Source organism: Rhinatrema bivittatum, chromosome 13 (genome assembly GCF_901001135.1).
Source record: "Rhinatrema bivittatum chromosome 13, aRhiBiv1.1, whole genome shotgun sequence".
Taxonomy (NCBI): domain Eukaryota; kingdom Metazoa; phylum Chordata; class Amphibia; order Gymnophiona; family Rhinatrematidae; genus Rhinatrema; species Rhinatrema bivittatum.
The window spans coordinates 66,742,641-66,767,446 of record NC_042627.1 but is presented as its reverse complement, the minus strand read 5'-3'; the positions used below and the strand labels follow the sequence as shown (position 1 = coordinate 66,767,446).

The 24,806-nt window shown below is 40.0% G+C and overlaps 1 protein-coding gene across 3 annotated transcripts in view; it reads right to left on the bottom strand.

The window, feature by feature from the left end:
- The window catches only part of LOC115074681 (AP-3 complex subunit sigma-2), a 54,020-nt gene that overhangs the window by 6,471 nt on the left and 22,743 nt on the right, over positions 1-24,806 (bottom strand). For all 3 annotated transcript variants that reach the window (XM_029574370.1, XM_029574369.1, XM_029574368.1), the window contains 2 exons: positions 17,993-18,064; positions 3,992-4,099 (listed from right to left, as the gene is read on the bottom strand). In XM_029574370.1, the coding sequence (XP_029430230.1) occupies positions 3,992-4,099; positions 17,993-18,064 (180 nt within the window). The remainder of the gene's footprint in view (positions 1-3,991; positions 4,100-17,992; positions 18,065-24,806) is intronic.

Below are 24,806 nucleotides of genomic sequence, written 5' to 3'. Positions count from 1 at the left end.
GTTTTTTTCAGCTCCAAGGCAGCACCCAGCTCTTATGTGATTTCCCATTATGAAGGCTACCTTGCCTGACCAGTGCCATCTACAGCTTATAGAGGTTTACCTTATCAGGTGCAGCATAGTTATGTTAACATCTGTGTAAAATGAGTTTTGTTTTATTTTAAATGTGAAATATTTTATGCTCCCTGCCCTGCACTTTGGAGGGCGCAGGAAAAAATATTTTAAAATACATAAAGCAAACTGTGCCTTATATTTAAAAAAAAAAAAAGAATAATTTAGAGAGCCACTTTAGGCTACCTGAAAGCAAAAGGTCAGGGAGGCTGCAATGTAGCCTGTGGGTTTATAATCACTAAATGTGGCACAATATTAGAAAGAATGTCTCTTCTTTCAATTGATGCCAATTTGCTCCCAACAGGAGGAAAATATCCTGAAGAGGCAGATAAAGATCCATGCCAGTTCAGCGACACGGGACAATAAGAAGTGATTTCTGTAGGAAAAAAAACGTGGCTGAGAAGTGCTCCATAGAGCTGCAGCCAGGCTCATTTTTACACTTAACTCCCACTGCCAAACGGCAACACAGCAGCGGAGCAACACGGGCTTTAAAGACTGTGAAATATTTCTGCCAACACCTGGGCCCTACTCTAGTGTTCTTGGACTCCTTTTCATTTCAAGGAAAATTGAAGCAAGATCCAGTTAAGAGGCGAGATGCTTTAAATTAAGTTCTCAGTAATTCATGGCATTTTTTTCAGTCCTGGACAGCTAACGTCATGCTAGATTAAGCAAGACGGGACTTTGGGAATAGTCATTTAGCAGGGGCTGCTAGTACTGCAGCAAAAAAAAAAACAAAACGCCCCTAAAAACTCCTAATGTTCTCTGGGTGCATCCCTTTTTAAATCAGGGTTTCCCCATGTGAAGGAGCACAGTGCTGTATTTTAGTGCTTTACATTCACATGCACAGTTTCAACCTAGGTAACATGTTGAGTTAACTAGGAAGAAATGCCCATTTAAGACATTAAGAGGTCTATATTCAGTCACAGTCTGGCTAGCAAAGTTAGCCAGGTAAATTTATCCCGCTAATTTTTGAGGTACATTCAATAGCGCAGCTGCACTACTGAATACAGCCAGCTAGCTTTAGGACAGTTCTCTGACACGACCAGAGTTGGCCACATAAGTTATCTGGTTGGTTGTATTCTGAACATTTTCAGAAAAAAAGGTGAGCAGCGAGGCACAAGAAAAGGCCTCTTTTTCAAATATAAGTTTTTATTATACTATAAGGAAAAACATATTTAAGAGAAAATGAAGTGTGACTAGGATGGAGGTTTTTGACCTAGGGTTGATTATAATTGGGCACACGCATTGGTTTAAAATATTTTGGCCAATAATTTTTTTTTTTGCACTTTCTCTTTCCTTGCCTGCTTGGATTGGTTTATCAGAGAGTGAGAAACTGTACAACAAGAAAACAGAAAAATAAATATGAATCCCTATCTGCTGTCTTGACTTTTTCATCTCAAGCCGTTCTGGATATCTACTCCAGTGTGGCTTTTGCCCCCTACATCCCATCTCACCAAAGTCTCCAAGGACCTCTTGCATGGTCAAGGCCAAGTGCCTTTAATTTGATCCTCATCCTGACACCATTTATCACCATTTACTTCTTGACACAGTATGCGACTGGATTCCAAGACTCATATTTTGGTTCTCTTCTTTCCTCTCCTATCATACTTTTACTGTATTCTCTCTCTGCTATTCCACTGTCAGTGGTGTGCCTCTAGGCTCGGTCCTAGGCCCTCTTCTCTCTCCACACTTCTTCCCTGGATGCTTTGATCTCTCACGGCTTTCAGTACCACTTTTATTATGACTCCCAGCTCTCAATCTCTCTACACCAGAAATTTCACTATAAATACAGTCCCAAATTTCAGCCTGCTTGTCAGACATTGCCATCTGGATGTCCCACTGCCACTTTAAACTTAACATGGCCACGACAGAACTTATTTTCTCCCAAAACCACGTCTCTTTTTCAGTCTCTGTGGATGGCACTCTCAACCTCCCAATTCCTTCAGTCCTTGAGGTCATCTCGGATGCCTCTTCTCCACACACAGCTACAGCAGGTCACTTTTTCCTCTAACATCACTAAAATCTGTCCCTTCCTTTCTGTGCATGTTACCAAAATGCTCATCCATGCTCTTATTACCTCCTGCTTAGACGTCAGCAATTTTTCTTTTGCAGGCGTTTCACTGAACTGTCTCTCTCCATTGCAATCTATTCAAAATTCGGCTGCATGACCTTATCTTCCTTCAAAGATACTAGGATCATGTAACCACACTTCTCAAGATCTTACATTGGCTCCCTGTTGACTTCTGCAACCAATACAAGCTTCCCTTGCTCATCTATAAATACATTCACCTTGCAACTCCTCATTGCCTATTTTCTCTTCTCTATCCCTGCATCTTTCCTCATGAGCTCCATTCATCAAGCAAGTCACTCTTATCTATGCCCTTCTCCTCCATTGTCAACTCTTTGCTTCACCGTATGCTTGGAAAAGATTTCCTGAGTTGGTGCATCAAGCTTTCTCTCTGGCCATATTCAAATACAGTTTTAAAACTCAGCTTTTTGAAGATGCATTTAAATCCTAAGCACTTCTCTATAATATATAGATGTCCCATGGCCTAATTTCTTTCGTATATTTTTCTTGATTAGATTGTAAGCCCTATGGGGCAGGGACTGTGTATCTGTACAGTACTGTGCATGTCTAGCAGTGTTTTAGAAATGATAAAACGATAATAGTAGTACAATACGTTTAAATATATCAGTATTCAGACTGCGTAATTTGGGGAAAAAAACCTAAACACATGGCACAGCACAGATATTTCACTGAATATATCTAAATTAAATGCCCAGTGCAATGAAATGGCAGAGTCAAATGTTCACGTTAATAAAAGCCTTTTACTTAAGCCTTATTTGCTAATACAAAGCATTCTGTGAATATTCTAAAGCAGAATGGAATACAACAGGACTCTCACAAAGCATTTTTGTTAAGCATCCAGAACACACGCCAGAAACGTAACCTGGGCTCTGTTTAAGGAATATTTTAATCATCTGATATACAGTTTTATATTTCAGATGCCAAAGTCTTTTGAAAAACTGGGCCAAATGTGTTCGACAGCCTATGAAACATTGTCAAGAACCTAATATCCTGAATAATGCTTGGGACCAGCTATTTATATTTCAATAATCAATGACTGCAGCCATTGGCACCTCCCTTATTTCAGAGTGTATGTTTTAGGCTGTGCTCAGCTTCCCGGAAAGAACTGACGAACAAACTGTGAAAAAGAGTAGGTATATTAATGTGACTTGTTTCTGCTGTCCCCATCTAACTCACGAGCCACAATGCCGGGGGTTTTCCAATAGTAGTACCCTAGAACTTGCTCTTTTAACTGATTATTGGCAGTTTCAGAAAAGGCTGAAGGCATTGCTATTTCAGGAGGCCTTTCCCCAGGTCTTGATATAAACAGGTTAGATTCTTGGGACGAAGAAGTGAGCAGTGATGATTAAAATTAACTGGCTGATTGTTATGTTTTGACGTAAAGGGTCCATTTTATGTTTTTTATTGCTGTAAATTTTATTGTAATCCACTTAGTATAATGGGCTCAATGTAGGCAGAATATAAGAATTTAAAATAAACAAAACCGAGAGGGGTGCTCTTGACTGGTAAAGAGAGGGCAGCAGCTCAATTTACAGCCCTATGGAATATCAGGTCTGTCATTCTAGTTTACATTATAACTATTTCAACTTACCTGATATTGTGGCTAATCTTCCAAACTTTAGTTAACATAAAACTGATGTCCACCGCAAATGCCACTTTTCTGTAAATCTTGTTAAGAGCACAGCTATATAATGGCTCTTTTTGGCATGTCTCAGTTTAAACATTTAATTTTTCTCTCTTGAGACTGCAGAGGCGACATTAGTACCTTGTTTTAAGTGAGCAAGAGCAGATTACCTCTGATTTTTCCAATCGGTTCTGGGCTTCAATCTGAGAAACCACTTCATTCATGTTGGTCTCCAGCACCATCCCTCCCATCACCACCTCATGCAAGATGTAGTGAACCTGAAGAAATAGAGAAACAGTGGACACTTGGTTTCAGTGATTATGTATGAAAGGTCATCATTCCAACAAAGAAGCTCGTACCAAACCCTAATTCCTTGCTACTTAAAGCTCTGCACAATCCATTTGGTAAAGCAGCATGTCAGCACTACTTATTAAGGAGTTGGCTAGGTTGAAATGTGATGAGGTAGGGGTATCAAGCTATTACATGGTGTTACATATCCTTTTTGCAGACAAATATGGGGGCATTTCTTTTAGGAAAAAGTAAAGTCTTTGCTTTGAAACTTGAAAGTTATAAGCTCTGCTCCTCATGTGGAAACATAAGCTGTAGCACTACAGAATGCTATAACAAAGTGTGACATCTAGAAAGGATGTGCCACTGTCCAAGTCAGCATGGTCAACTTAGCCTTTCAACTTAATGGAAACAAAATGAGGACAAATTATAACCGAGTAATTACTGATCAACATGCTTCTAAAGCAGTATAGATAAATCGCTATAAAAACACAACCAACAGAACTTCAAATCTGGTAAAACTCTGCATAATTACATAACTAGGTGGTTGTGCATTTCAATACTCCTGAATTTTTAGATGACTATCAGCACATGAAGCTTTAAAAATAAGGTCTAGGTGATTGCTCTAATCATCCAATGTCTATCATGAAAGTATTTAATCTCTTGTGCACCAGCCAAAGAAAAGGTGCTACAATTCTACTGCATCTACTACTACGCACTTCTATATTACAGTAAGAAAACAACTTGGCCAAGAATATTCAAACATTCCCGTAATTACGATGCTTGTATACATTTTCATATGTGGGACGCCAGCTCACCACCACCTATTGATCCTAGCATGCCATTGGGAAGTTGCTGCATGTTCAACCATGGGCATTCAAGGCAATTGAACTGACTTGGGCCATTATCCCTTCTCCTGTTCTAATCACGTGCTGTATGCATGCTGATCAGAGAGCCAGCTATAAGCCACGTGTACATAGGGTACTATATACACTGGACAACTCAACACAACAATGAAAATGAATTTCCAGTAACCTAGCTGATATGGGGAGCTTTTGTCTCCGATAAGATGAAATGAGGTGAAATGAGGTGCCTGCAGCTTATCAGTTTCGTGCTTACTCTGTTTGACTAGTTAATCATAGCAGATTTATGGATGCTATGGGTTAATTTTCTTCTAATGTTAATGCAAAATTGACTGTACCTACCACTCAAAGTTCTCATTTTAAAAGTCTATAAAACAATATACACCCCTCCCCCCCTTTCATTCTCTGTACACATCAGATGCGCTGAGGTCATATAATACGCGTCAGCAACAGACACTGTGCTAATAACCAAGGGAAAACATTATTTTAATTGCACCACAAATATTTATGCAAACATCTATATATCTTAATGTTCCCAGTACAAGGAGAACTAGCGAGACAGTGACCGAAAGTTACATAATTTCTCTTACCAAACAGGATCTAAAATAATTAGCGCTTACTAAACCTAAGCATATCCAATTTGGAACACACATTTACATTAAACAGCTGGATTAGTCTTACTCGAAATTCAAGTCACAGATAGCTCTTGTTCATGGATGACATCACAGATTTTAAAGTTGCAACTCTCGCTTCAAAGGGATAGAGCAGAAATCAGAATTACTGGAGTTAGGAACAAAGCAAACATCCGTTTGCGTCAGTATTTTTTTTTTTTTAATTTAAAGTTTTTATTTGGCACTGTTCATATTATTAACATTAACATATAACAGGTGTATAAATCTCATCTAAGCTTGACAGTCATCTCAGTATTTGTAGTAGGAACAGACAACTCAACATGGCCACTGGATCCAAACAATAGGCACAATGGGCTCGATTCATCTCCAGTGGTTTGGGCTTCCAATTAGCGAATAGCAGCTGGGTATCAAGTTTTCCAAATATCAATTGTCAGTAAAAGGTATTTAGTCACTCTCTGGTATATTTTATATAAGAAGATATTCAGAGTGCACAAGAGACAGAGCCATTTTATAGTCTCCCTTAATCGGCTTCTGGTCCCACTCCAGAGGATTAATCATCCATATGGATATGAAACTTTTGCTCACATCACCAAAAGGCATGATTTACTACATCTTTTTTTCCCCTCAATAGATGCAAAATGGAAGGAAAAGCCCCAAGATAGCTCAGTTCTCTAATGCTATCAGAGCTACTGATTACCAACTAGGTTTAAATATACTCCCTTAAGTATAGCTTAATGATGGGGTTTATTCTTCCTTGTTTTTAATGTATTTATGTGTTTGGTTTATTTTTTTTTTTTTGTATGTAAACTGCCTGGGATTTACTTAGACTTGCAGTCTATCAAGTACAAAAAATCATAACCATAAATCATGCATTTTGCTTCAGTGGGGAAAACGGGAATTGGATTCAGACAGCAGCCAAGAAGGGGTCCTGACTTTTACGATTTGGAGAACAAATAAACATGAAGGTAACCTACTGATGCAGCTTTTACTACCCTTAATCATTAAGCCTGATATTTCTGATACTGCTCCATCATTGCTCTCTGCTTCCATGGCAGGGGTTAGGGAAAATTGGATTCGGACAGCATCCGAGGTCCCAGACTTATACAGTCTGGGAAACTAAGCATAAGGGTAACCTGCACAGTGCAGCAAATTCTGGCATAAACTTGCTGGGCAGGATCATTTTGTCCTTTTTTGCCATCACTTCTATGTAGATTTGATTCTTATAAGGAGTCAGGAAGCTGTCTACCAGAGCTGTTAAGGATTACCACAGTTTGAACATGCAGATCTGCTGTGACCACTGTTCACTAATGAAATGTGGTGGCTTACTAGTTCCTGACAAAATACCCATATATTAAGGTATAGCCAACTTAAGGACTATGTAGATTATATTCAGAAGACTGTGTTATACAGACTAAAGTCCAATAAGGAGAAAAATGTGAAAAAGAGCATGAACACAAATGCTCAGTCTAGCTCAGTGGTTCTCAACCTTTTTTTGGCTGGGACACACCTGACAGATTGTTGTCACATGCGTGACACTGAACACGTGACCATCACGGAGCTAAATGTAAACATGCACTCTGCATCCACAGGAATCCCCTCAACCCCCAGCAATGAGTGCAGAGCAGATCTAGGGCATTACCTTGTACAACTCGCCATACAAAAAAGATATTCTGGTTCTGATGACATCTCAGTAAAAGCAAAACAAACTCCCTTTACTACCAGGCAAAATAGCCTTCCTTATGAAAAGACAGTAATTTACCACTAATGCATATCCTATTGAGAAAACACAACAAATAAGATTGATACAAATGCCTACATGCTAGCAAAATACCTCACATCGGTCACACACCCAGAACTGACCTTCACCAAGTACAGAAAAACCACAAATTATAAATATGGAGACAGAAACTGGAATGGAAAACCAAAAAAGCCACTCTGCATGCAGTGCGAACCTGGAGAGATGGAAAGAGAAATATAGCACCTAACAGCCTCTCAGGATTTGCAATAATGCACACAAACTAACCCGCACAAAGTTACACCTGTATTATGGAACACACTCAAACAGTAGCAATCCTATCTAAGAGATACAGCTATTAAACCAGGCCCTAAACACTAATACATTTCCTATTGGGAAAACAGAATAAGCCAAGCTGCTATAGAGCCCCACACAGAAATAATTGTAAAGCTATACTAAAAATGTTATAAAACAGCTGCTGAACAGAATATCCAACTATTAAAAACTCATAAAAATTATTAAAACATGTCCAAATATCAATAAAATATTTCAAAACAGCAGACATCGCATAATACCCAATAATTATTATTATTATAATTGTTATTAATGTTAAATGTATTTGACAAAGGTAACTTTTTTTCCTGCATCTCCTGTTTTAATGTAAACCAGTATGATTTGTATATTATACAAGAATGTCAGTATATAAAAATTAAAAATAAATAAATAAAATTAAAATGGCAGTCAATCAAGAAAAATACATTTAAAAAGCCACCTTTACTTATCCTCTCCAGCAATTCTCCTACTCCTTTCCCTTCCAGGCCAATAGCACATACCAGAAGCAGCAAGGGCTGCTGAAGCTCTGTCCTCACAGTCCTCTTCCTTAGCGCCCACAACCACACACACCTCCAATTAGACCTCACGACCAGTCTCAGTCTCTCTCTCACATCAGTCATCTTCCTGACCAGTCTCTCTCTCAATCACACTCATGGTCTCTTATATACAAGCTCTCAATCACACAGAAATGCTCTCACACCCATTCACACAAGCTCTCACCCAGGCAACCACTCTCACCCTCAGACAGACAAGCTCTCACCAAAAATTTATTCTTCCTTCTCTGAAGGGATGGGCTCCAGTTCTGCCGCGGCTTTACTGTGGTGGGCCTTCTTTTTTTGCCACCATGGGAATGGGCTCCCATGGTGGTTTTGCTTCGTCAGGGTCAGGTTTTCCTCTTCACCGCCACGGGAATGGGCTCCCATGGCGGCCTTGCTTGGTCGAGGTCGGGTTTCCTCTTCACCGCCACGGGCGATGGTGGCCTTGCTTGGTTGAGGTCCGGTTTTCTCTTCACCGCCACGGGTGGCGGTGGCCTTGCTTGGTCGGGGTTGGGTTTTCCTCTTCACCGCCATGGGAATAGGCTCCCATGGCGGCCTTGCTTGGTCGAGGTCCGGTTTTCTCTTCACCGCCACGGGTGGTGGTGGCCTTGCTTGGGTTTTCCTCTTCACCGCCATGGGAATGGACTCCCGTGGCGGCCTTGCTTCGTCAGAGTTCAACTCTTCTATTCCTCCCACCCTACCTCCAGGTTTTCTGATGCCTGCCTCACCGGCCAAAGGCTTCCTCCCCTTCTTCCTACTCCCACTGGCAGGTAGAAGGGAGGAGGCTTCCGATTATCCTGCGCGGGGGCAGGCAGAATGAAAGAGGCTTCCCATTGGGCAGTGGGGGTAGGAAGAAAGGAGGCTTCCAATTGGCCTGCAGGGGCTGGAAAAAAGGAGAAGGAAAGTACAACGGGAAGTGGGACACCGGGAGACGTGACACACCTGCAGGTGTTTGGCAACACACCGGTTGAGAAGCGCTGGTTTAGCTAATAAGATCACAACTTTTTACCCACACACCACTGTATTCAGTGGCCGGCGCGGGAAGTTGAAGAACATAACAGCCATGAAGGAAAGAGGATGAAAATTGCATCATTTGATATGGGAAATTTTATTGAGAGATAGATACTGAAGGAAATCCCCTGAAGCAGGACCTCTGGTTCGAAACACGTGCGTGTCAGGACGTTAAACTTGGAATAGATGAGTATCAATCTTCCTCCTGTATCTTTATAAGAGTTGACTGAGTCTGAAGAATTTTTAATATATATATAAAGAAAAATATCTAAAAAATATGATGTTTAAAATTAAAGTAAGGTGACCCCATACCATATATGAGTCTGTGTCACTATACAGACCCTTAGAGTGAGGGGCCCACATATATATACCTGGCATATATTCTATCATTTATTAACTGACCGGTGGTACTACTTTTTTGATTTAGCTAATAAGATTCCACAATTTCAAACCCTACTGGCAGAGAACATTAAAGGTGAAATTTAGACTTATTATTTCCTTTCCTTCAGTCCTGCCAGATTACTCCAAACAAGTGTATTATATCTCTCTACCAGCAGATGGAGACAGAGAACCAGATTTCATGCCCACTACCCTATATAGTCTGGTGCAGCAGAGGAACTCATTGGTAGTTATCAAAACCTAACACCGGGTTGTAATATCCCCAAAATGAAGTCTTCCAATGTTAGCCTAATGATTATATCATGACATACATGAAAAACAAGTTTAGAGGATATACTCCCAGATGCTATACCTATGTGCGAGTGGCATTCGTTTGCGCAGAAGTGTTGCATCGGACATACAACTTCTCTTCCACATAGCGCACATTACTTTCCCTTGTAATTAACAGATGATTTTAATGCATACATAGAAACATAGAAATGACGGCAGAAGAAGACCAAACGGCCCATCCAGTCTGCCCAGCAAGCTTCACACATTTTTTCTCTCATACTTATCTGTTTCTCTTAGCTCTTGGTTCTATTTCCCTTCCACCCCCACCATTAATGTAGAGAGCAGTGATGGAGCTGCATCCAAGTGAAATATCTAGCTTGATTAGTTAGGGGTAGTAGGGGTAGTAACCGCCGCAATAAGCAAGCTACACCCATGCTTATTTGTTTTACCCAGACTATGTTATACAGCCCTTATTGGTTGTTTTTCTTCTCCCCTGCCGTTGAAGCAGGGAGCTATGCTGGATATGCTTGAAGTATCAGTTTTTTCTTCTCCCATGCTGTTGAAGCAGAGAGCCATGCTGGATATGCATCGAAAGTGAAGTATCAGGCACATTTGGTTTGGGGTAGTAACCGCCGTAACAAGCCAGCTACTCCCCGCTTTGTGAGTGCGAACCCTTTTTTCTTCTCCCCTGCCGTTGAAGCAGAGAGCTCTGCTGGATGTGTGTATCATCAGTTTTTCTTCTCCCCTGCCATTGAAGCAGAGAACTATGCTGTATATGCATTGAAAGTGACGTATCAGGCTTATTTGGTTTGGGGTAGTAACCGCCGTAACAAGCCAGCTACTCCCCTCTTACAATGGAATAGCAAGCATTAAATCCAGCTAGTGTTCCTAAAATGTAAGGCAACTCCCTCCATTAAAAACAAATATCTACAATTGTCAGATCTGACCATACTAGCTCCTCAATCCTATACTCTCAAAATCCTGTCATCTGGTTGAACTAACAACAATGAAATGCTAAAAGAAATTAGGGAAGCTAACAAAATTAGCCGCACAGTAATAATGGGGATTTCAATTACCCCAATATTGACTGGGTGAATGTTACATCAGGACATTCTGGAGAAGTAAAGTTCCTAGATGAAAAAAAAGTGACTGCTTCATGGAGCAGCTGGTACAAGAACCAACAAGAGGGGAAACTATTTCAGATTTCGTCCTTAGTGGAACACAGGATTTGGTACAACAGGTAACAGTGTTGGAGCTTCTTGGCAATAGTAATCACATTATCAAAATTTGACTTAATAACTGGAAGGGGCGCACTAAAGAAATCCACTGCAACAGCATTTAACTTTCAAAAAAGTGACTATGAGAAAATGAGAAAAAACTGAAAGGAGCAACAGCAAAGGTTAAGAGTTTAGGTCAGGCATGGACATTGTTTAAAAATATCTTGGAAGCCCAGAACAGAAGGCTAAATGACTATCGGCAGGATAAAAAGTGAGGTGAAAGGCTATATCATCTAAAAGAGCAGCTTTGAAGAAATGGAAAAGGGATTTGAATGAAGAAAACAGGAACAGTCTAAAGCATTGGCAAGTTAGATGCAAAGCACTGATACGGAAGACAAAAAATTTGAAAAGAAGCTTGCTGTGGAAGCAACAACTCATAATAAAACCTTTTTCAGGTAGATACAAAGTAAAAAGCCTGCGAGGGAGTCAGATGGACCATTAGATGATCAAAGGGAAAAAGGGGCACTTGGGGATAACAAAGCCATCGCAGAGAGATTAAATGAATTCTTTGCTTTGGTATTCACTGAGGAAGATGTTGAGATACACCCATGCCAAAAATGATATTCAAAAGTGATGATTCAGAGGAACTGAAACAAGCCGCAGTGAACCAGGAAGATGTAACTAAGGCAAACTGACAGATTAGATAGGTCATTTCTGGTCTTTATCTGCCATCATTTCATATATTATTAAGTTACAGTACTGAACTGTAGGTGAACTCTTAATGCCCGTAAGTTTAGAACAGCTGCCATTAAGGCATAAAGTGGTCGGTCAGTATCAATGAAACAATTGTGTCTCTGTGCCTGGACAGCTTTGCTGCTAAGATTGCCAACCAGGGTGCCAATTACTCCCAAACTGTGTTTTTAGCAAAGTGAATGTGGTCCACTGACAACAGGCCCAAGACCACTCATTTGACATACACCAAACAGCTTTCAGATTCTGTAGGAATTACTTTTGGACATAACCAACCTCAACCAGATCTGAACTAGTGACCTGGAGGAAAAAGGCTCCATAAAAAACTCTCTCAACCCGTTGAACTAGAGCTGGCTTGACATTTTTCCAATTTAAAAATTGCAATCATGGTTTGGATTTCAAAGATTGGATCACAAGACTTTCCGCCCCAAAAATAAACTACCATTAACTTTAACATCAATGCCAAAGGAAGCTCACCTAAAAGGCTGAAAAACCCTGACTGGAGACACTATGGGGAAGTACCAAGATTTATTTTATTTTATTTATTTATTTTAAATTTTTCTATACCGGCATTCACGATAAAATCGCATCATGTCAGTTTACAATTAACAAGTGGATAGGGAACAAAAAGGTAAAAAATAACATTGATCCTAATAATAATAATAATAATAAATAATAATAACATTAATAGTAATAATAAAACAAAACATTCAACAAGAGAAAGGCTAAGGAATGCAGTTACAATAAAACAAGGGAGTAATACAACTTGGAGCATAGAAAAGAAGCAGGGGATTGAATAGAGAGAACCTATATACCAGGAACGATGTGCTTAAAGCATTAATGTATTGTCCTTATGAGGTAGAGATATTAATTAGCATGATTACGGCAAAGTGAGCGACTAGATAATATTGGAATAAGTTCAGATTAGTTCAGGAAAGGCTTTCATGAATAGCCACGTTTTGAGTCTCTTCCTAAATGTGGGAAGGCAGGGTTCCTGTCGCAAATCTGGTGGGATGGAATTCCACAGTGTTGGTCCTGCAGTGGAGAAAGCTCTGTCTCTGGTGGTTATGTGCCTCATGGATTTGGAGTGAGGTACTTGTAGGGTTTCTCTATAGGACTCTCTAATTGGTCTGTTGGACGTACATTTTTTGAGAGGAATTTGAAGGTTGAGCTGAGAGTGTTGATGAATATCTTTGAAAATAGTGGTTATGGACTTATGATTCTGTAGTGAATTGGCAGCCAGTGCAGGTCTTTGAGGATTGGTGATATGTGGTCTCTTCTTCGTGTGTTAGTTAATATTCTTGCCGCCGTGTTTTGAACCATCTGAAGGGGTTTAGTGTGAGATGAAGGAAGACCTAATAGCAAAGAGTTGCAGTAATCTAGTTTAGCAAATATTATTGATTGCAGAATAGTTCTGTAGTCGTGGAAGTGGAAGAGTGGTCTTATTCTTTTTAAGACTTGGAGTTTATAGAAGCAGTCCTTTGTAGTTTGATGGACCCAGCGATGGACTGATGAGAAAAAAAAATTGCGAAAAACCATAGTTTTCCACAAGTCAATTTTTGAGCTCAAACAGTAAGGCTCACAGCTTAAAAAAAATAAAAAAAAAAGACTCGAGGGACCCTGCATGGACGTGTGGTATAGGGCATGCTGGGAAGGCTCTGGGCGCCTAGTCAAATTTCTAGAAACTAACTTAAATTTTCTGCATTGGGCTCCATCTGATGATGTCACCCTTGTATGAAGACTCCCATCCTGCTTGTCCACAGAGAAGGATATGCTTTTTGAACCCGTTATGTGTTGGCAAGACAAAAATGAACAATTAAAAAGACAGGATAGTGCGCATAACTTGTTGGACAAACTGGATGGATCACAGAGGTCTTTCTGAACATGGTTTACACCCACAAACCACATTTCACGTGCATAAAACATGGTTTAGGAGTATAACCGTGGTTTGTACACATTGCATGCAGGAAACATGATTTGTGCACATTAAAGTTGGGCATACATAATGCGAGTTAGGAGCTCAACTTCTATGTTCCTAGAAGTTGTACACACAAAACATGACTTAGGAACACAAGTTATGCTCTTAGAAGTTGTGTGCAGGAAAACATGGGTTAAGAACATAAAATGTGTGCTCATAGGTTATATGTACAAAACATGCATAAACCCCAGTACCACCACCAACTACAGATTCAGCCCCATAAACTAACACTAGCTCCAGAAACATTACTGCAACCCTGCCCAGGAGTTAAATTTCCAGTGTTAAGAAAACACGAGTTAAATCTACACAGCTCTCCGTATTGGGGAGTACTAATTACTCAGGGGTAGGCAACTCCAGTAACAGAAACAGGTCGCTCATACATCTCTGGCATATTTTATGTGGATGCCCTGAAAACCAGACCAGACTGTGGCAATCGAGGACTGGAGTTGCCTACTCATGAGCCAATGCCTTGGATAAAATTGAGTTTGCATGGAGGAGTGCTAAGCTCTGTGCACATTATTATTGTTTATCCACACATTCTGTGTGTGCAAAAGTTGTTATCAGTAGTACAGTCCTACAAACAAAAATGTGCACAGAACCACCTTATTACAGCAGGGCCTAAGTTTGTACCTTAGGCAATGGACAGTGATGCGACCTCTCAAGGTCACAAGCAGTGTCAGTGGAATTTGAACCCTGGCTTCCCATCTGCTGCTCTAACCAGTAAGGTATCCTACTCCATTCCATTCCTTTTTCCTGGTAGGGAGTACAAATCTTTTTAAAAAGAGTGCAGAGATGCATAAACTGATTCACAGGTAAATTTTGTTAGAAAGATTATGCATGACAGCTCTGAAAATTAGCTGTCGGGCACAGACTTTCAAATAAAATTTACCTGTGAGCAAGGATAGCCTATTCACAGAAAAGCTTCCTCGTCTGTTAGGAAAGATAAATGATCATTCTGAGGGCAACTATTAGATTCTCCGGCCTTTTCAGTCATCATTTTCTAGTCTAGAGTGCATGCCATTGTAGCACCATTATCTCAACCGTTATGACGTTTCGACACCCATCTGACATAGGGTCAACTCAATAAAAGCTGATCGCCAAACACTTATTAATCTTCATACAACGCTAATCTAAACAAAAAAAAAAAAAAACAAGATTAAGGGAAAATCCAAAGCAATCGGCATTTTATCTCACTTTGTGCACTGTCTGGTACTCATTCATTGTTGGACCTGACAGCATTACATAGCAATTACAAATGTGCGATTACACACCAATGAGAGGTCAAATTTGTGGGTGAGATGAGATAGAAAAAGGTATTGTGTTACAGTGTGGGAACATACCTACAGTTTGAAACGCTGAAAAAAAGTGCGAAAAGCGGAATATAAATCTAAATAAATAAAAATTTAAAAAATGTGAAAGGGGATTTATAAATTAGCCTTACAGATCATGGAAGAAATACTCATATGCTCTTGGTACACAGCCCACTTACTTGCATTTTATCATAAATGCAGATAACTCTTTAAACTTCTTCCCATCTTCAGGCAGACCCCTGCTCAAAATCCCATGCGTACCACCAGGGTCACCTGACCATTCACACGATAGGGTAAATGCCAGAGGGCGCACAGCACTCAACCCTAGCCTCGGATGGGGGGGATTAGAGGCCAATGACCCCTTACTGCTCAGGGGCCCAGATCACTGTCAATCCACCCCTGCATACCACGATGCACACTGGGTACCCTTTCACTTTCTAAAGCAGGCTGCTTTTGCTTGATCTTTCAGCCTTCCCCAGGCAGGGGCTGGTACCATCCTCCCCTCCATACAAAGAGAAAATAGTAATGACCTAAGGTCTATCATAAATCTGATAGAACTACAAAGAAAGTTATCACCAAATTTCCCCAGGGTGATTATACAGGTAGTCAATTATTAACATCAAGCCTAGTTTATCAAAGCTTTTTAATTGCACCGATACAGAATAGAATACAATGCTTGATAAGCTTTACAGATGTGCCTCAGCAGAGGCACTCCTTCAGCCTTGGGGCCCAATTATGGTTGCTACAGCTGTCCAGGTATACCATCTGGGGAAGGGAGCACAAAACCAGCAAGAATAAAGGGAGAACATAGTTTATGGAAAATAAAGCCTGACCCTTACACAATATCACCATTTGCTGTTCAGTGCTGCCTCTGGTCTTTGCATTGCTAACCATACTGGAAGACCTGCAATACAGCACACTGCCAAGAACTTATTGCAGAATGATGAGCTTCCAAGGAAAAGTACATTTTTTTTAAACACAGAAATGTATTCTTCCCTATGTGCTTTTCAATCAGAAACAGCCTTATGCTGTTTAAAACTTCTTTTAAAGTCAGCAGGGGAGTATGCTTTGTTTCCTAAAAGATAGAAATGCATATAAATAGGCAATCCTAGAACAGGAGGCGTTTATAACTACTCAAAAATAATAGGCACATATTTCAAGACCAGCCCTTTAGCTGGATGCATATCCCTCTGATTTGACAAGGAAAAAACACTAAGAGAAATTATGTTAAGAATCAGAAGATAAACATGTTTCATACTACACAAAGGCAAAATGTTAGTGATTTAAGACCATGACCCTAAATCCCACCCACTGTACAGGGGACATTAAGTTATACCCAGATTTCACATTTTTTTTGTGCAAGAACCCCTAAATCCATCCAACATAACATTGTAAATTACAAACATTTTATTCATCTTTGACTCGGGTCATTGGTAGAAGGCAGTCTGTCTCTCTCCCCATTATGGAACTTACACGCTAAGGAAATAATTATACAACTAATCCACTGTACACTCAAGCCTTGGACTTTAACACTTATGCAAATTGTAACCAAAAAAAATAGTTCTGAAAATAACTTTAAACCATGGTGTAAAGGTGAAGAACATCAATCTGTAATCTCTTCTGAAACTCCACTATCTTATCGCCAAATAATAAAAGCATCCAAAAAAGGGAAACGGTAGTTTCTACTTGTGGAAATAATTGGACTCCTGGATTCAACAGTGGCTCTTGATGGACATCTAGTTCATGACCCCAGACCATGATTCCATTTGGGCCTACAAACCTAAGACCAAAAGATCCAATATTTAAAAAAAAGTGTAGGCCTCAAGTCAAACAAAACTTGAAGCTGGAGAGGTGAAGTCCAGCAAATAAAACTTGCTATCCAAATCCAGAGCAGATGCTGCACAGGAGGCCAAATAGTGGTAAATTAGGCAATGATGAAGCACTTCAGGCCCATCCCGTCTCTAGCCCAGAAAATTCATTAACAGCCTCAATCTGATTCATGATCTAATTATCCCTTTTCATACTTGCAAAGTCCTTCAGTTGTGGTCAGTCTCTAAAAGAAAAGGTAGAGAGTCCACGCATGCCCGGTGCAACTATGTCGCCAGGCTGGACTGAAGGCAAGAAGCAAAAAAAAACCCTGTCACGTATCAATGCCCACACTGCCTCATTTGTTTACCATCTGCTATACTCCATAGCCTTAATGGGGAAAAAAATGCTAAGATCCACAGGGTAAAAGTTTCCCCTTGCTAGATTTTGGCCACCAAGACTGTGGTTGATCCAGAGTCATGGAAAGAACTTAGCCAGTTAAATTCAACTGGCAAAATTAGGATAGCTGAAATAATTAATGAAATAATTTTTTCTATAAAAATGTGTGGCGAGAAGCCACATGAAGCTATTAGAGGGCAGGCGGAAGGACCAATATGGTAAAGCTTGAAAGCCACTAGTGTAGTATCTTCTGGTACATCCTATTCAATGTTGCCAGCAGTTTCTGCCAATCTAAGCACTCCTGGGTCTTTAAAATTCTTGGTAAAAGGCAGAAAATCAAAATGTTATAAATAGCCTTACAACCCATCAATGAGAGATTGGTAAGGTGGGAAAAGATTCTCTGAAAATCCTTATGTTACCCTTCTGGAGTTCTAAATACTTGGCTGCATTGTCGGTGCTATTTGGCCTGATACCCCTGTGAATTTTACCTTGGTCTTGCAATATTTCAGCACCTATCCAGGGATTGCTCTTACAGAAGATTCTCTAGTTAAACCAATCAAGACTATGATCATTGTGATATGAAGAAGAGAGTAAAGGCTTGGCAGGTCTCCAGAGACTGAAACTGCATCTGGATTAGCACATACCTTATCCATATGGAAGATCAAGTCCAGCTCACACACATTCTCAAAGCACTTATCCAGTGTCTCAACGAAGACCTGCAGAATAAAGTAAAAAAAAAGATATCAACACTTCTCTTCCTTATTTATCTATTTATTTAAAGATATTTAGCAACCACTTCCCCTACCCAATTGGGCTGTCTGAAGCAATGTACAAAAAAATAAATATAATAAAACAATCATACAATACCACAACATACAATTAAAACCATAACTTCAAGCTCACAATCATGTAGAAAAAAAAAACAAAACACTCTACATTACAACCCAAGCACAGCCTGAGTATGCATCAGATTACTGATTAAAGAAACAAAACTGTAACCTTTTTTCAAAAAGAAAGATAGATAGAAATTAACAGCCAAAGAAAGTAGATTCCAGAGTATTAGAGCTACTATAGAAATTTTCTGGTTCATAGCCTAACCTGTTTCATCTCTCTAAAAGGAGATCCAATCAATAGCACATTTTGGCTCCACCACAACTGCTGCCTTGGACTGTATCCACCCCATACAAAGCCTGAAAAGTTATCATTAAAAATTTAAAACTGAACTCTAGATCTTACTGAGAGCCAATGGAATTCTCTTAAAACTGGTGAAATGGCTGCTCTGAGAGAACATTCTGGACCATTTACAGTCCTGTGTGTCAATCTCCAGGAGACACACACAGACCATGATGGTAGTACAGATGAGATGTCATGAAATCTTGCATCACTATTCTAAATACCTGAGAAATTCAAAACCAGGCATAGCCCCCTAACAATCCTGAGCTTCCAAAACACCGTTCGTATTGTATGTGAAAACCAACAGTGCAGAGAAAGGTCAGAATCCAGGAAAATCCCTAAATCTCTCACCACATCAATTGATGTAACACTTCCTGAACCAGGGCAGCTCCCAGTCCAAGGATATCTCAATACCTCAGTCTTAAGTATTTAAAATTAATTTATCCTCATAAGCCACTCAGAGATGATCTGTAAATTGCCATTTAGTAATGCAATAAGTTTTGATTCATTATACCCTAACGGTGCAACGATTCGTACATCATCTGCATACAGGTAAGCTCGCTGGCCAAGCAGAGGGAGAAATTGTCCCAAGGGTTGTGTAAAAAAATCAATACGTGTGGGGAAAGTGGTGACCCTTGAGGGACCTCACAGTGTGATTCTAATTCATTTGATAACTCCCCTCTGCCCCTCTCTAAGAGACAAAAGATTCAGTCACCTTAGAACTACACCTCCAGACCCATACTTTTACATCTATTTAATAAGACACAACGGTCAATCGCCAAAAGCTGAAGACCGATCCAGCAGGACCATAAAGGACCTGCTGGCCGCCGTACAGTCACTGCCATATATCGTCACAGAGGGAGACAAAAAAACAGCCTCTGTACCGTGACCCGTTCCAAAGCCCACTGGATGTGGACCTAACCCCCCGATAACTGCTAGGTTACCACCTTTTTCCACGATCTTAGATAGAAAAGATATATTTGACACTAATCTATAGTCAGCACAATCCAGTGTATCCAAAACAATCTTTCAAAATAGATTATGGAAATTTGAAAAGCTGCTGGCATTGTCCCTTCCTCTAGGGAACCATTAATTATCCTCAGCAAAAATAGCAAACCATCATCAAAGAAGCTTTTTACCAGCTTTGCCGCACAAGGGATCCAACCGGCGGCCAACAATACTTTTTTTTATTCAAATAGAGACGAGGATTTAAAAAACAAAAGGTTGAAAGAGATATTCCACATTTGACTACCTAAAGCTGAGTCCAGTGCATAATTATTACCTATCTATCCTTTCTTCTCCAAATCCTTATCACAAATTTATAACCTTTGTCGAAAAAGAAGTAACAAAAGCCTCAGTATCAGGGGCAGCCTCCAACAATTGTCTAACTAAGGAGAACATTTCTCTAGGGCCATTCTCTGCATTCCTAATCATTTTAGAAAAAGAGTTCTTTTTCCTTCCCATTGTTTCTTTATCACAACAATTAGCTGTTACCCTCCACCATCTGTATCTCTTTTTTTTTTTTCAACCATCTCCTTTCCAAACATCTCGCCTTCCTTTTCAAAATTACCCAAATCATTAGAAAACCAAGTAGTAAATTTAGATCTAATGCTTTCTTGGTTTACATGGGGCAATCTCACTCAAGTGCTCAACTAACTGGTTCCATCTATTAACCAGAGCAGGACAGCTATCCTCTATTAAATCCAAATGTTCCATTAGCTTATCACTAAAAATGTCTGGATCAATTTTACTCCTAAATGGTTAACCCCACAAGTCCCCTTTGGACACTCCACTCTCAATGCAAACAGGGATTCTGCATAAAGAACAACTCAGTCTGTGTCTTGCCTACGGCAGTCAATGAAGTCATCTTGGGCCTATCATGGTTTATACTTCAGCTCCACATCGATTGGGCCACATTATAGATCGAGCCCTAGTTGTAATAAACAATGCCTTACCCAAAGTTTCACCTGTGATGCCCATAGCTCAGACAGCTATCTCAGAGCTTTCGGAACTACCAACACAATACTCAGTTTGCAGATGTATTCAGCAAACAGGCGGAGGTCCTGCCGCCTCATTGCTTCTATGACTGTGCTATATAGACTTGCTCCCTGGCAAGGTTCCGCCCAGAGGCAGAGTATACCCTCTCTGCTCTTGAAACAGAGGATATCGTCTTAACTATTACCAAGAACAACTACTATCATCTTCCCTTGATCTCTGAACTTTTTGACCATCTTCAGGGCACACATATTTTCCAAGCCAGACCTCGGGGGGGGGGGGGGGGCACCTCTTGCTTGGACCCGACTATCATTGCCTGCCGCCTGCCCAGACCTTGGCATGGCATTGAACTCTTGCCATTGCCACTACCCTAGGGATCCACCTAAGACCTGCAAGCCGCTAGAACCCAAGGGCTCAACCTGTGGGGGAGGTGGCTGGTATAGGTGACGCTCCAGTCTGTCCCACTACAGGACGCATTAGCCAACTGCTGGCGTAGGCTTCATAGGTTCGCCTACGAGGCTGTGTCAACTACACCGCAGCACAAAGGGCTCTTACTCACATCACCCTTCATATTAGCTAAGTAGACTCAATGAAATCCCTGTGAGTAAGCAACAAGGACCTGGATCAATTTTTGGGATCTGCTGGGTACTTCCTAATGACCTGGATTGACCACTGTTGGAGATAGGATGCTGGGCTCAACAGAACTTTGGTCTGACCCAGCATGGCACTTCTTGGGTTTCTTATCACTTTTATTACTCTCCACTACACCTTTTCTTTTTTTTTTTTTTTTTTTTTCAGATATGGGAACTCAAATTGCACACAATACTCAAGATATGGTTGCACCATGAATAGATAGAGGTATTTCATTTCCTGATTCCTAACATTGAGAATTTCAATGTATTGTCCACAGTGATTCCAAAGTCTTTTCCTGAGTAGTAACTCTTAATGTGGAACCCAGTATTGTGTACATAGGAAAAAACAAGCCTAACTACTGTCTATATGCATCACTTTGCACTTGACCACATTAAGCTTCATCTCCCACTTAGTTGCCCAGTTCCCAGCCTCACAAGGTCTTCCTGCAGATCCTCACAGTCTGCTCATATTTTAACTACTTTGAATAATTTTGTGACATCTGCAAATTCGATCACCTTGTTCATTATTCCCTTTTCCAGGTCCTTATTTTTTAAAAATTGCCAGTCCCAGTATAGATCCCTGTGACACTATTCACCACTGGCCTGTTCTTTGTTTCCCATCCTTTAACAAGTTACCAGTCCTCATTAGGACATTGTTTCCTATTCCATGACTTTTAAATTTCCTGTGGAGTCTGTCACAAAAAAAAAAAAAATTAATTAAAAAAAAGCCTTCTGAAATTTCAATTACACTATACTGACCAGGTTGTCCTTTGTCACATGTATATTTACACTTTCAAAGAACTCTAATAGATTAGTAAGGCATTACTTTGCTTTGCTAAATCCATACTGGCTCTTCCCCATTAAGCCATGTTTACCCATATGTCCAGTAATTTTTATCTTAATACTTACCACCATTTTGACCAGCACAGACTTCAGTCTCGATCCTAGATCCCTGAAGCAGTTTTTAAAAGTTAGCATTACAATATGTATCCTCTAATCCTCAAATATAGTGAGATTTTAATAAGTCATGGATTATCAGTAGGTCTGCAATTTTGTGTGTGTCGTTTTTCAGAATACTGGGGTTAATACCATCAGGTCCCAGTGATTTGCTACTATTTAGCTTGTTAGTTTACTCTTGTATGTCCTCCAGTTTCACAGTGATTTGTTTCAGCTACTCAATCATCATAAGAACATAAGAAATTGCCATGCTTTGTCAGACCAAGGGTCCATCAAGCCCAGCAACCTGTTTCCAACAGAGGTCAAACCAGACCACAAGAACCTGGCAAGTACTGAAACACCAAGATCTCATGCTACTGATGTAATTAAAAATAGTGGCTATTCCCCAAGTCAACTTGATTAATAGCAGTTAATGGACTTATCCAAACCTTTTTTGAACCCAGTTACACTAACCGCATCCTCTGGCAACAAATTCCAGAGCTTAATTGTGTGTTGAGTGAAAAAGAATTTTCTCCGATTAGTCTTAAATGTGCTACTTGCTAACTTTTGCCCCCAAGTCCTTCTATTATCCGAAAGTGTAAATAACAGATTAAAATCATGAGAGGTCTTGAACGAGTAGATGGGAAAGACCTCTATCGTATCCCCCCCTCAGTTGTCTCTTCTCCAAGCTGAACAGCCCTTAACCTCTTCAGCCTTTCCTCATAGGGGAGTTGTTCCATTCCCTTTATCATTTTGGTTGCCCTTCTCTGTACCTTCTCCATCGCAACTATATCTTTTTTGAGATGCGGCAACCAGAATTGTACACAGTATTCAAGGTGCAGTCTCACCATAGAGCGATATAGAGGCATTATGACATTTTCCGTTTTATTAACCATTCCCTTCCTAATAATTCCTAACATTCTGTTCAAAGAATAGTTCTGGTGTGAGTACCTCTCTAATAAAGAATTAATTTGAATTTTCTGATATAGACTTATCACTCATGAGTGCACTTTTTAACTACTGGGCACCTAAAAGGTCTGACTCCTTTGCAGGCTTCTTGCTTCTGATGTAGTTTAATTTTTTTTTTTTTTTACTTTAACTCTATGACAAGTTTCTCTTCGAATTCTATTTTGGCCTGCCTTATTAATGTTTTACACCTAACATACCAGTGTTTATGTTCATTCCTATTTTACTCATTTGAACCAGATGTGCCTTTAATATCCTTTTACTGCACCATTTAACCATGCAGGTAGTAGTTTGGTTTTCTTTTTTTTTAATGCATGAAATATATTTTATCTGGACTTCCAAGATTGTATTTTTAAACAAGTCTCCATGCCTCATTCAAATTATTAACCCCTCACCTACTGTCTATGTTCCTACAGTTGTGAAGAACTGTGAAAAGCTTTCCACAAACCACTGATAAAGTTTAACAAAACAAAAACAACAAAAAAAAAAATCAAATAATTGAGAAAAATTCACTAAACACTTATCCTTTAAAAAATACAACCAAAGGTATCTGAGCACCCCCTTAAACTCCCTTTTCTGCAGTCCTGTGTACTTGTTCCTGTGCTTAACAAAAAGGCAGATCTTCCCGTGATGTCACTACTGTGACAAGTTCTCTCTCCATATCACTGTTGCAATTATTTATTATCTGCTCTTATCCACGGTTCAAGGCAGGGTACAATTAAAACATTCATAAAACAAACATACAACATAAAATAGTGTACGTGACTATGGCATGAAAGATGACAAAAATAGTTAGGAGGTGCTTATTGGCGACAGTATGTACAAACCATTAACACAATGCTATAATTCACTAGGGCTGTGTTGGGAGGAACAATACCTAAAATGAAAACAGGAATTCCATATGATGCTCTCTTTGTTCTCTGTTAGCCTATTTACTAAAAGTGTGTTACTAAATCTGCTATTTTTCTTCAGGGCTATGAAGTGTAATTTTTCTCCCCTCCCCCATCTCATTGCCCGGCCAGTCGAATATCTGAGCAGCTGCCATGGAGGAAGAGTCAAAACTTTGCACCACCACAGAGATGTTGTCTCGGGCAAACTTCTACCCACTGCTTGCCATGCTGAAATGTTTAAGAAAGACGTGGTACAGACATAAAACCGATATCTGAACTAACATGTAAGAGAGGCGTTAACAGTGAGAGTACTAGCATGTAACACGTGAGGGGATTGGGCCCCATTATGGTGAAGTCTGGGATCATGAGGTCTCTGGACTCTGCTGATTGGATGTACAACCCATTTTCATTCTGCTAACATCACAAGTGAAGCTGCTTTAAAGTTAAAAGCCCGAGGGACATTTTCAAGCACATCACTGAACTTTAGGTATTCTGCAACTTTCTCACTAGAACCTTCTGCAAGAAGAAGTGCAAACATCTGCAGGTAGTGTTCAAGTGCACTGCTCTCACTTTTATGACTGCTGCTGTGTAACATCAGTTAATGGTTTCTTTACATGCACATTGTCTTCTTCAAATTATTCCCAGTAAGTAATTAACCAAGTGCAGGGAGCTCAAAGACTAAATTCCAGGCCCTGTCAGAAACCTCTGTCAAAAACACAAGCCCAAGAAGCAGCGTTCAATAGGTATTAAAAACTGTTGAGACAACTAGACACTCCATCTTATCAGTGTGATTGTACAATGAGGGAACCATAAATAGAAGATTAACTTCAGTCAAGGTCTATCACTTTTTCTTTTCCTCTGCCTCC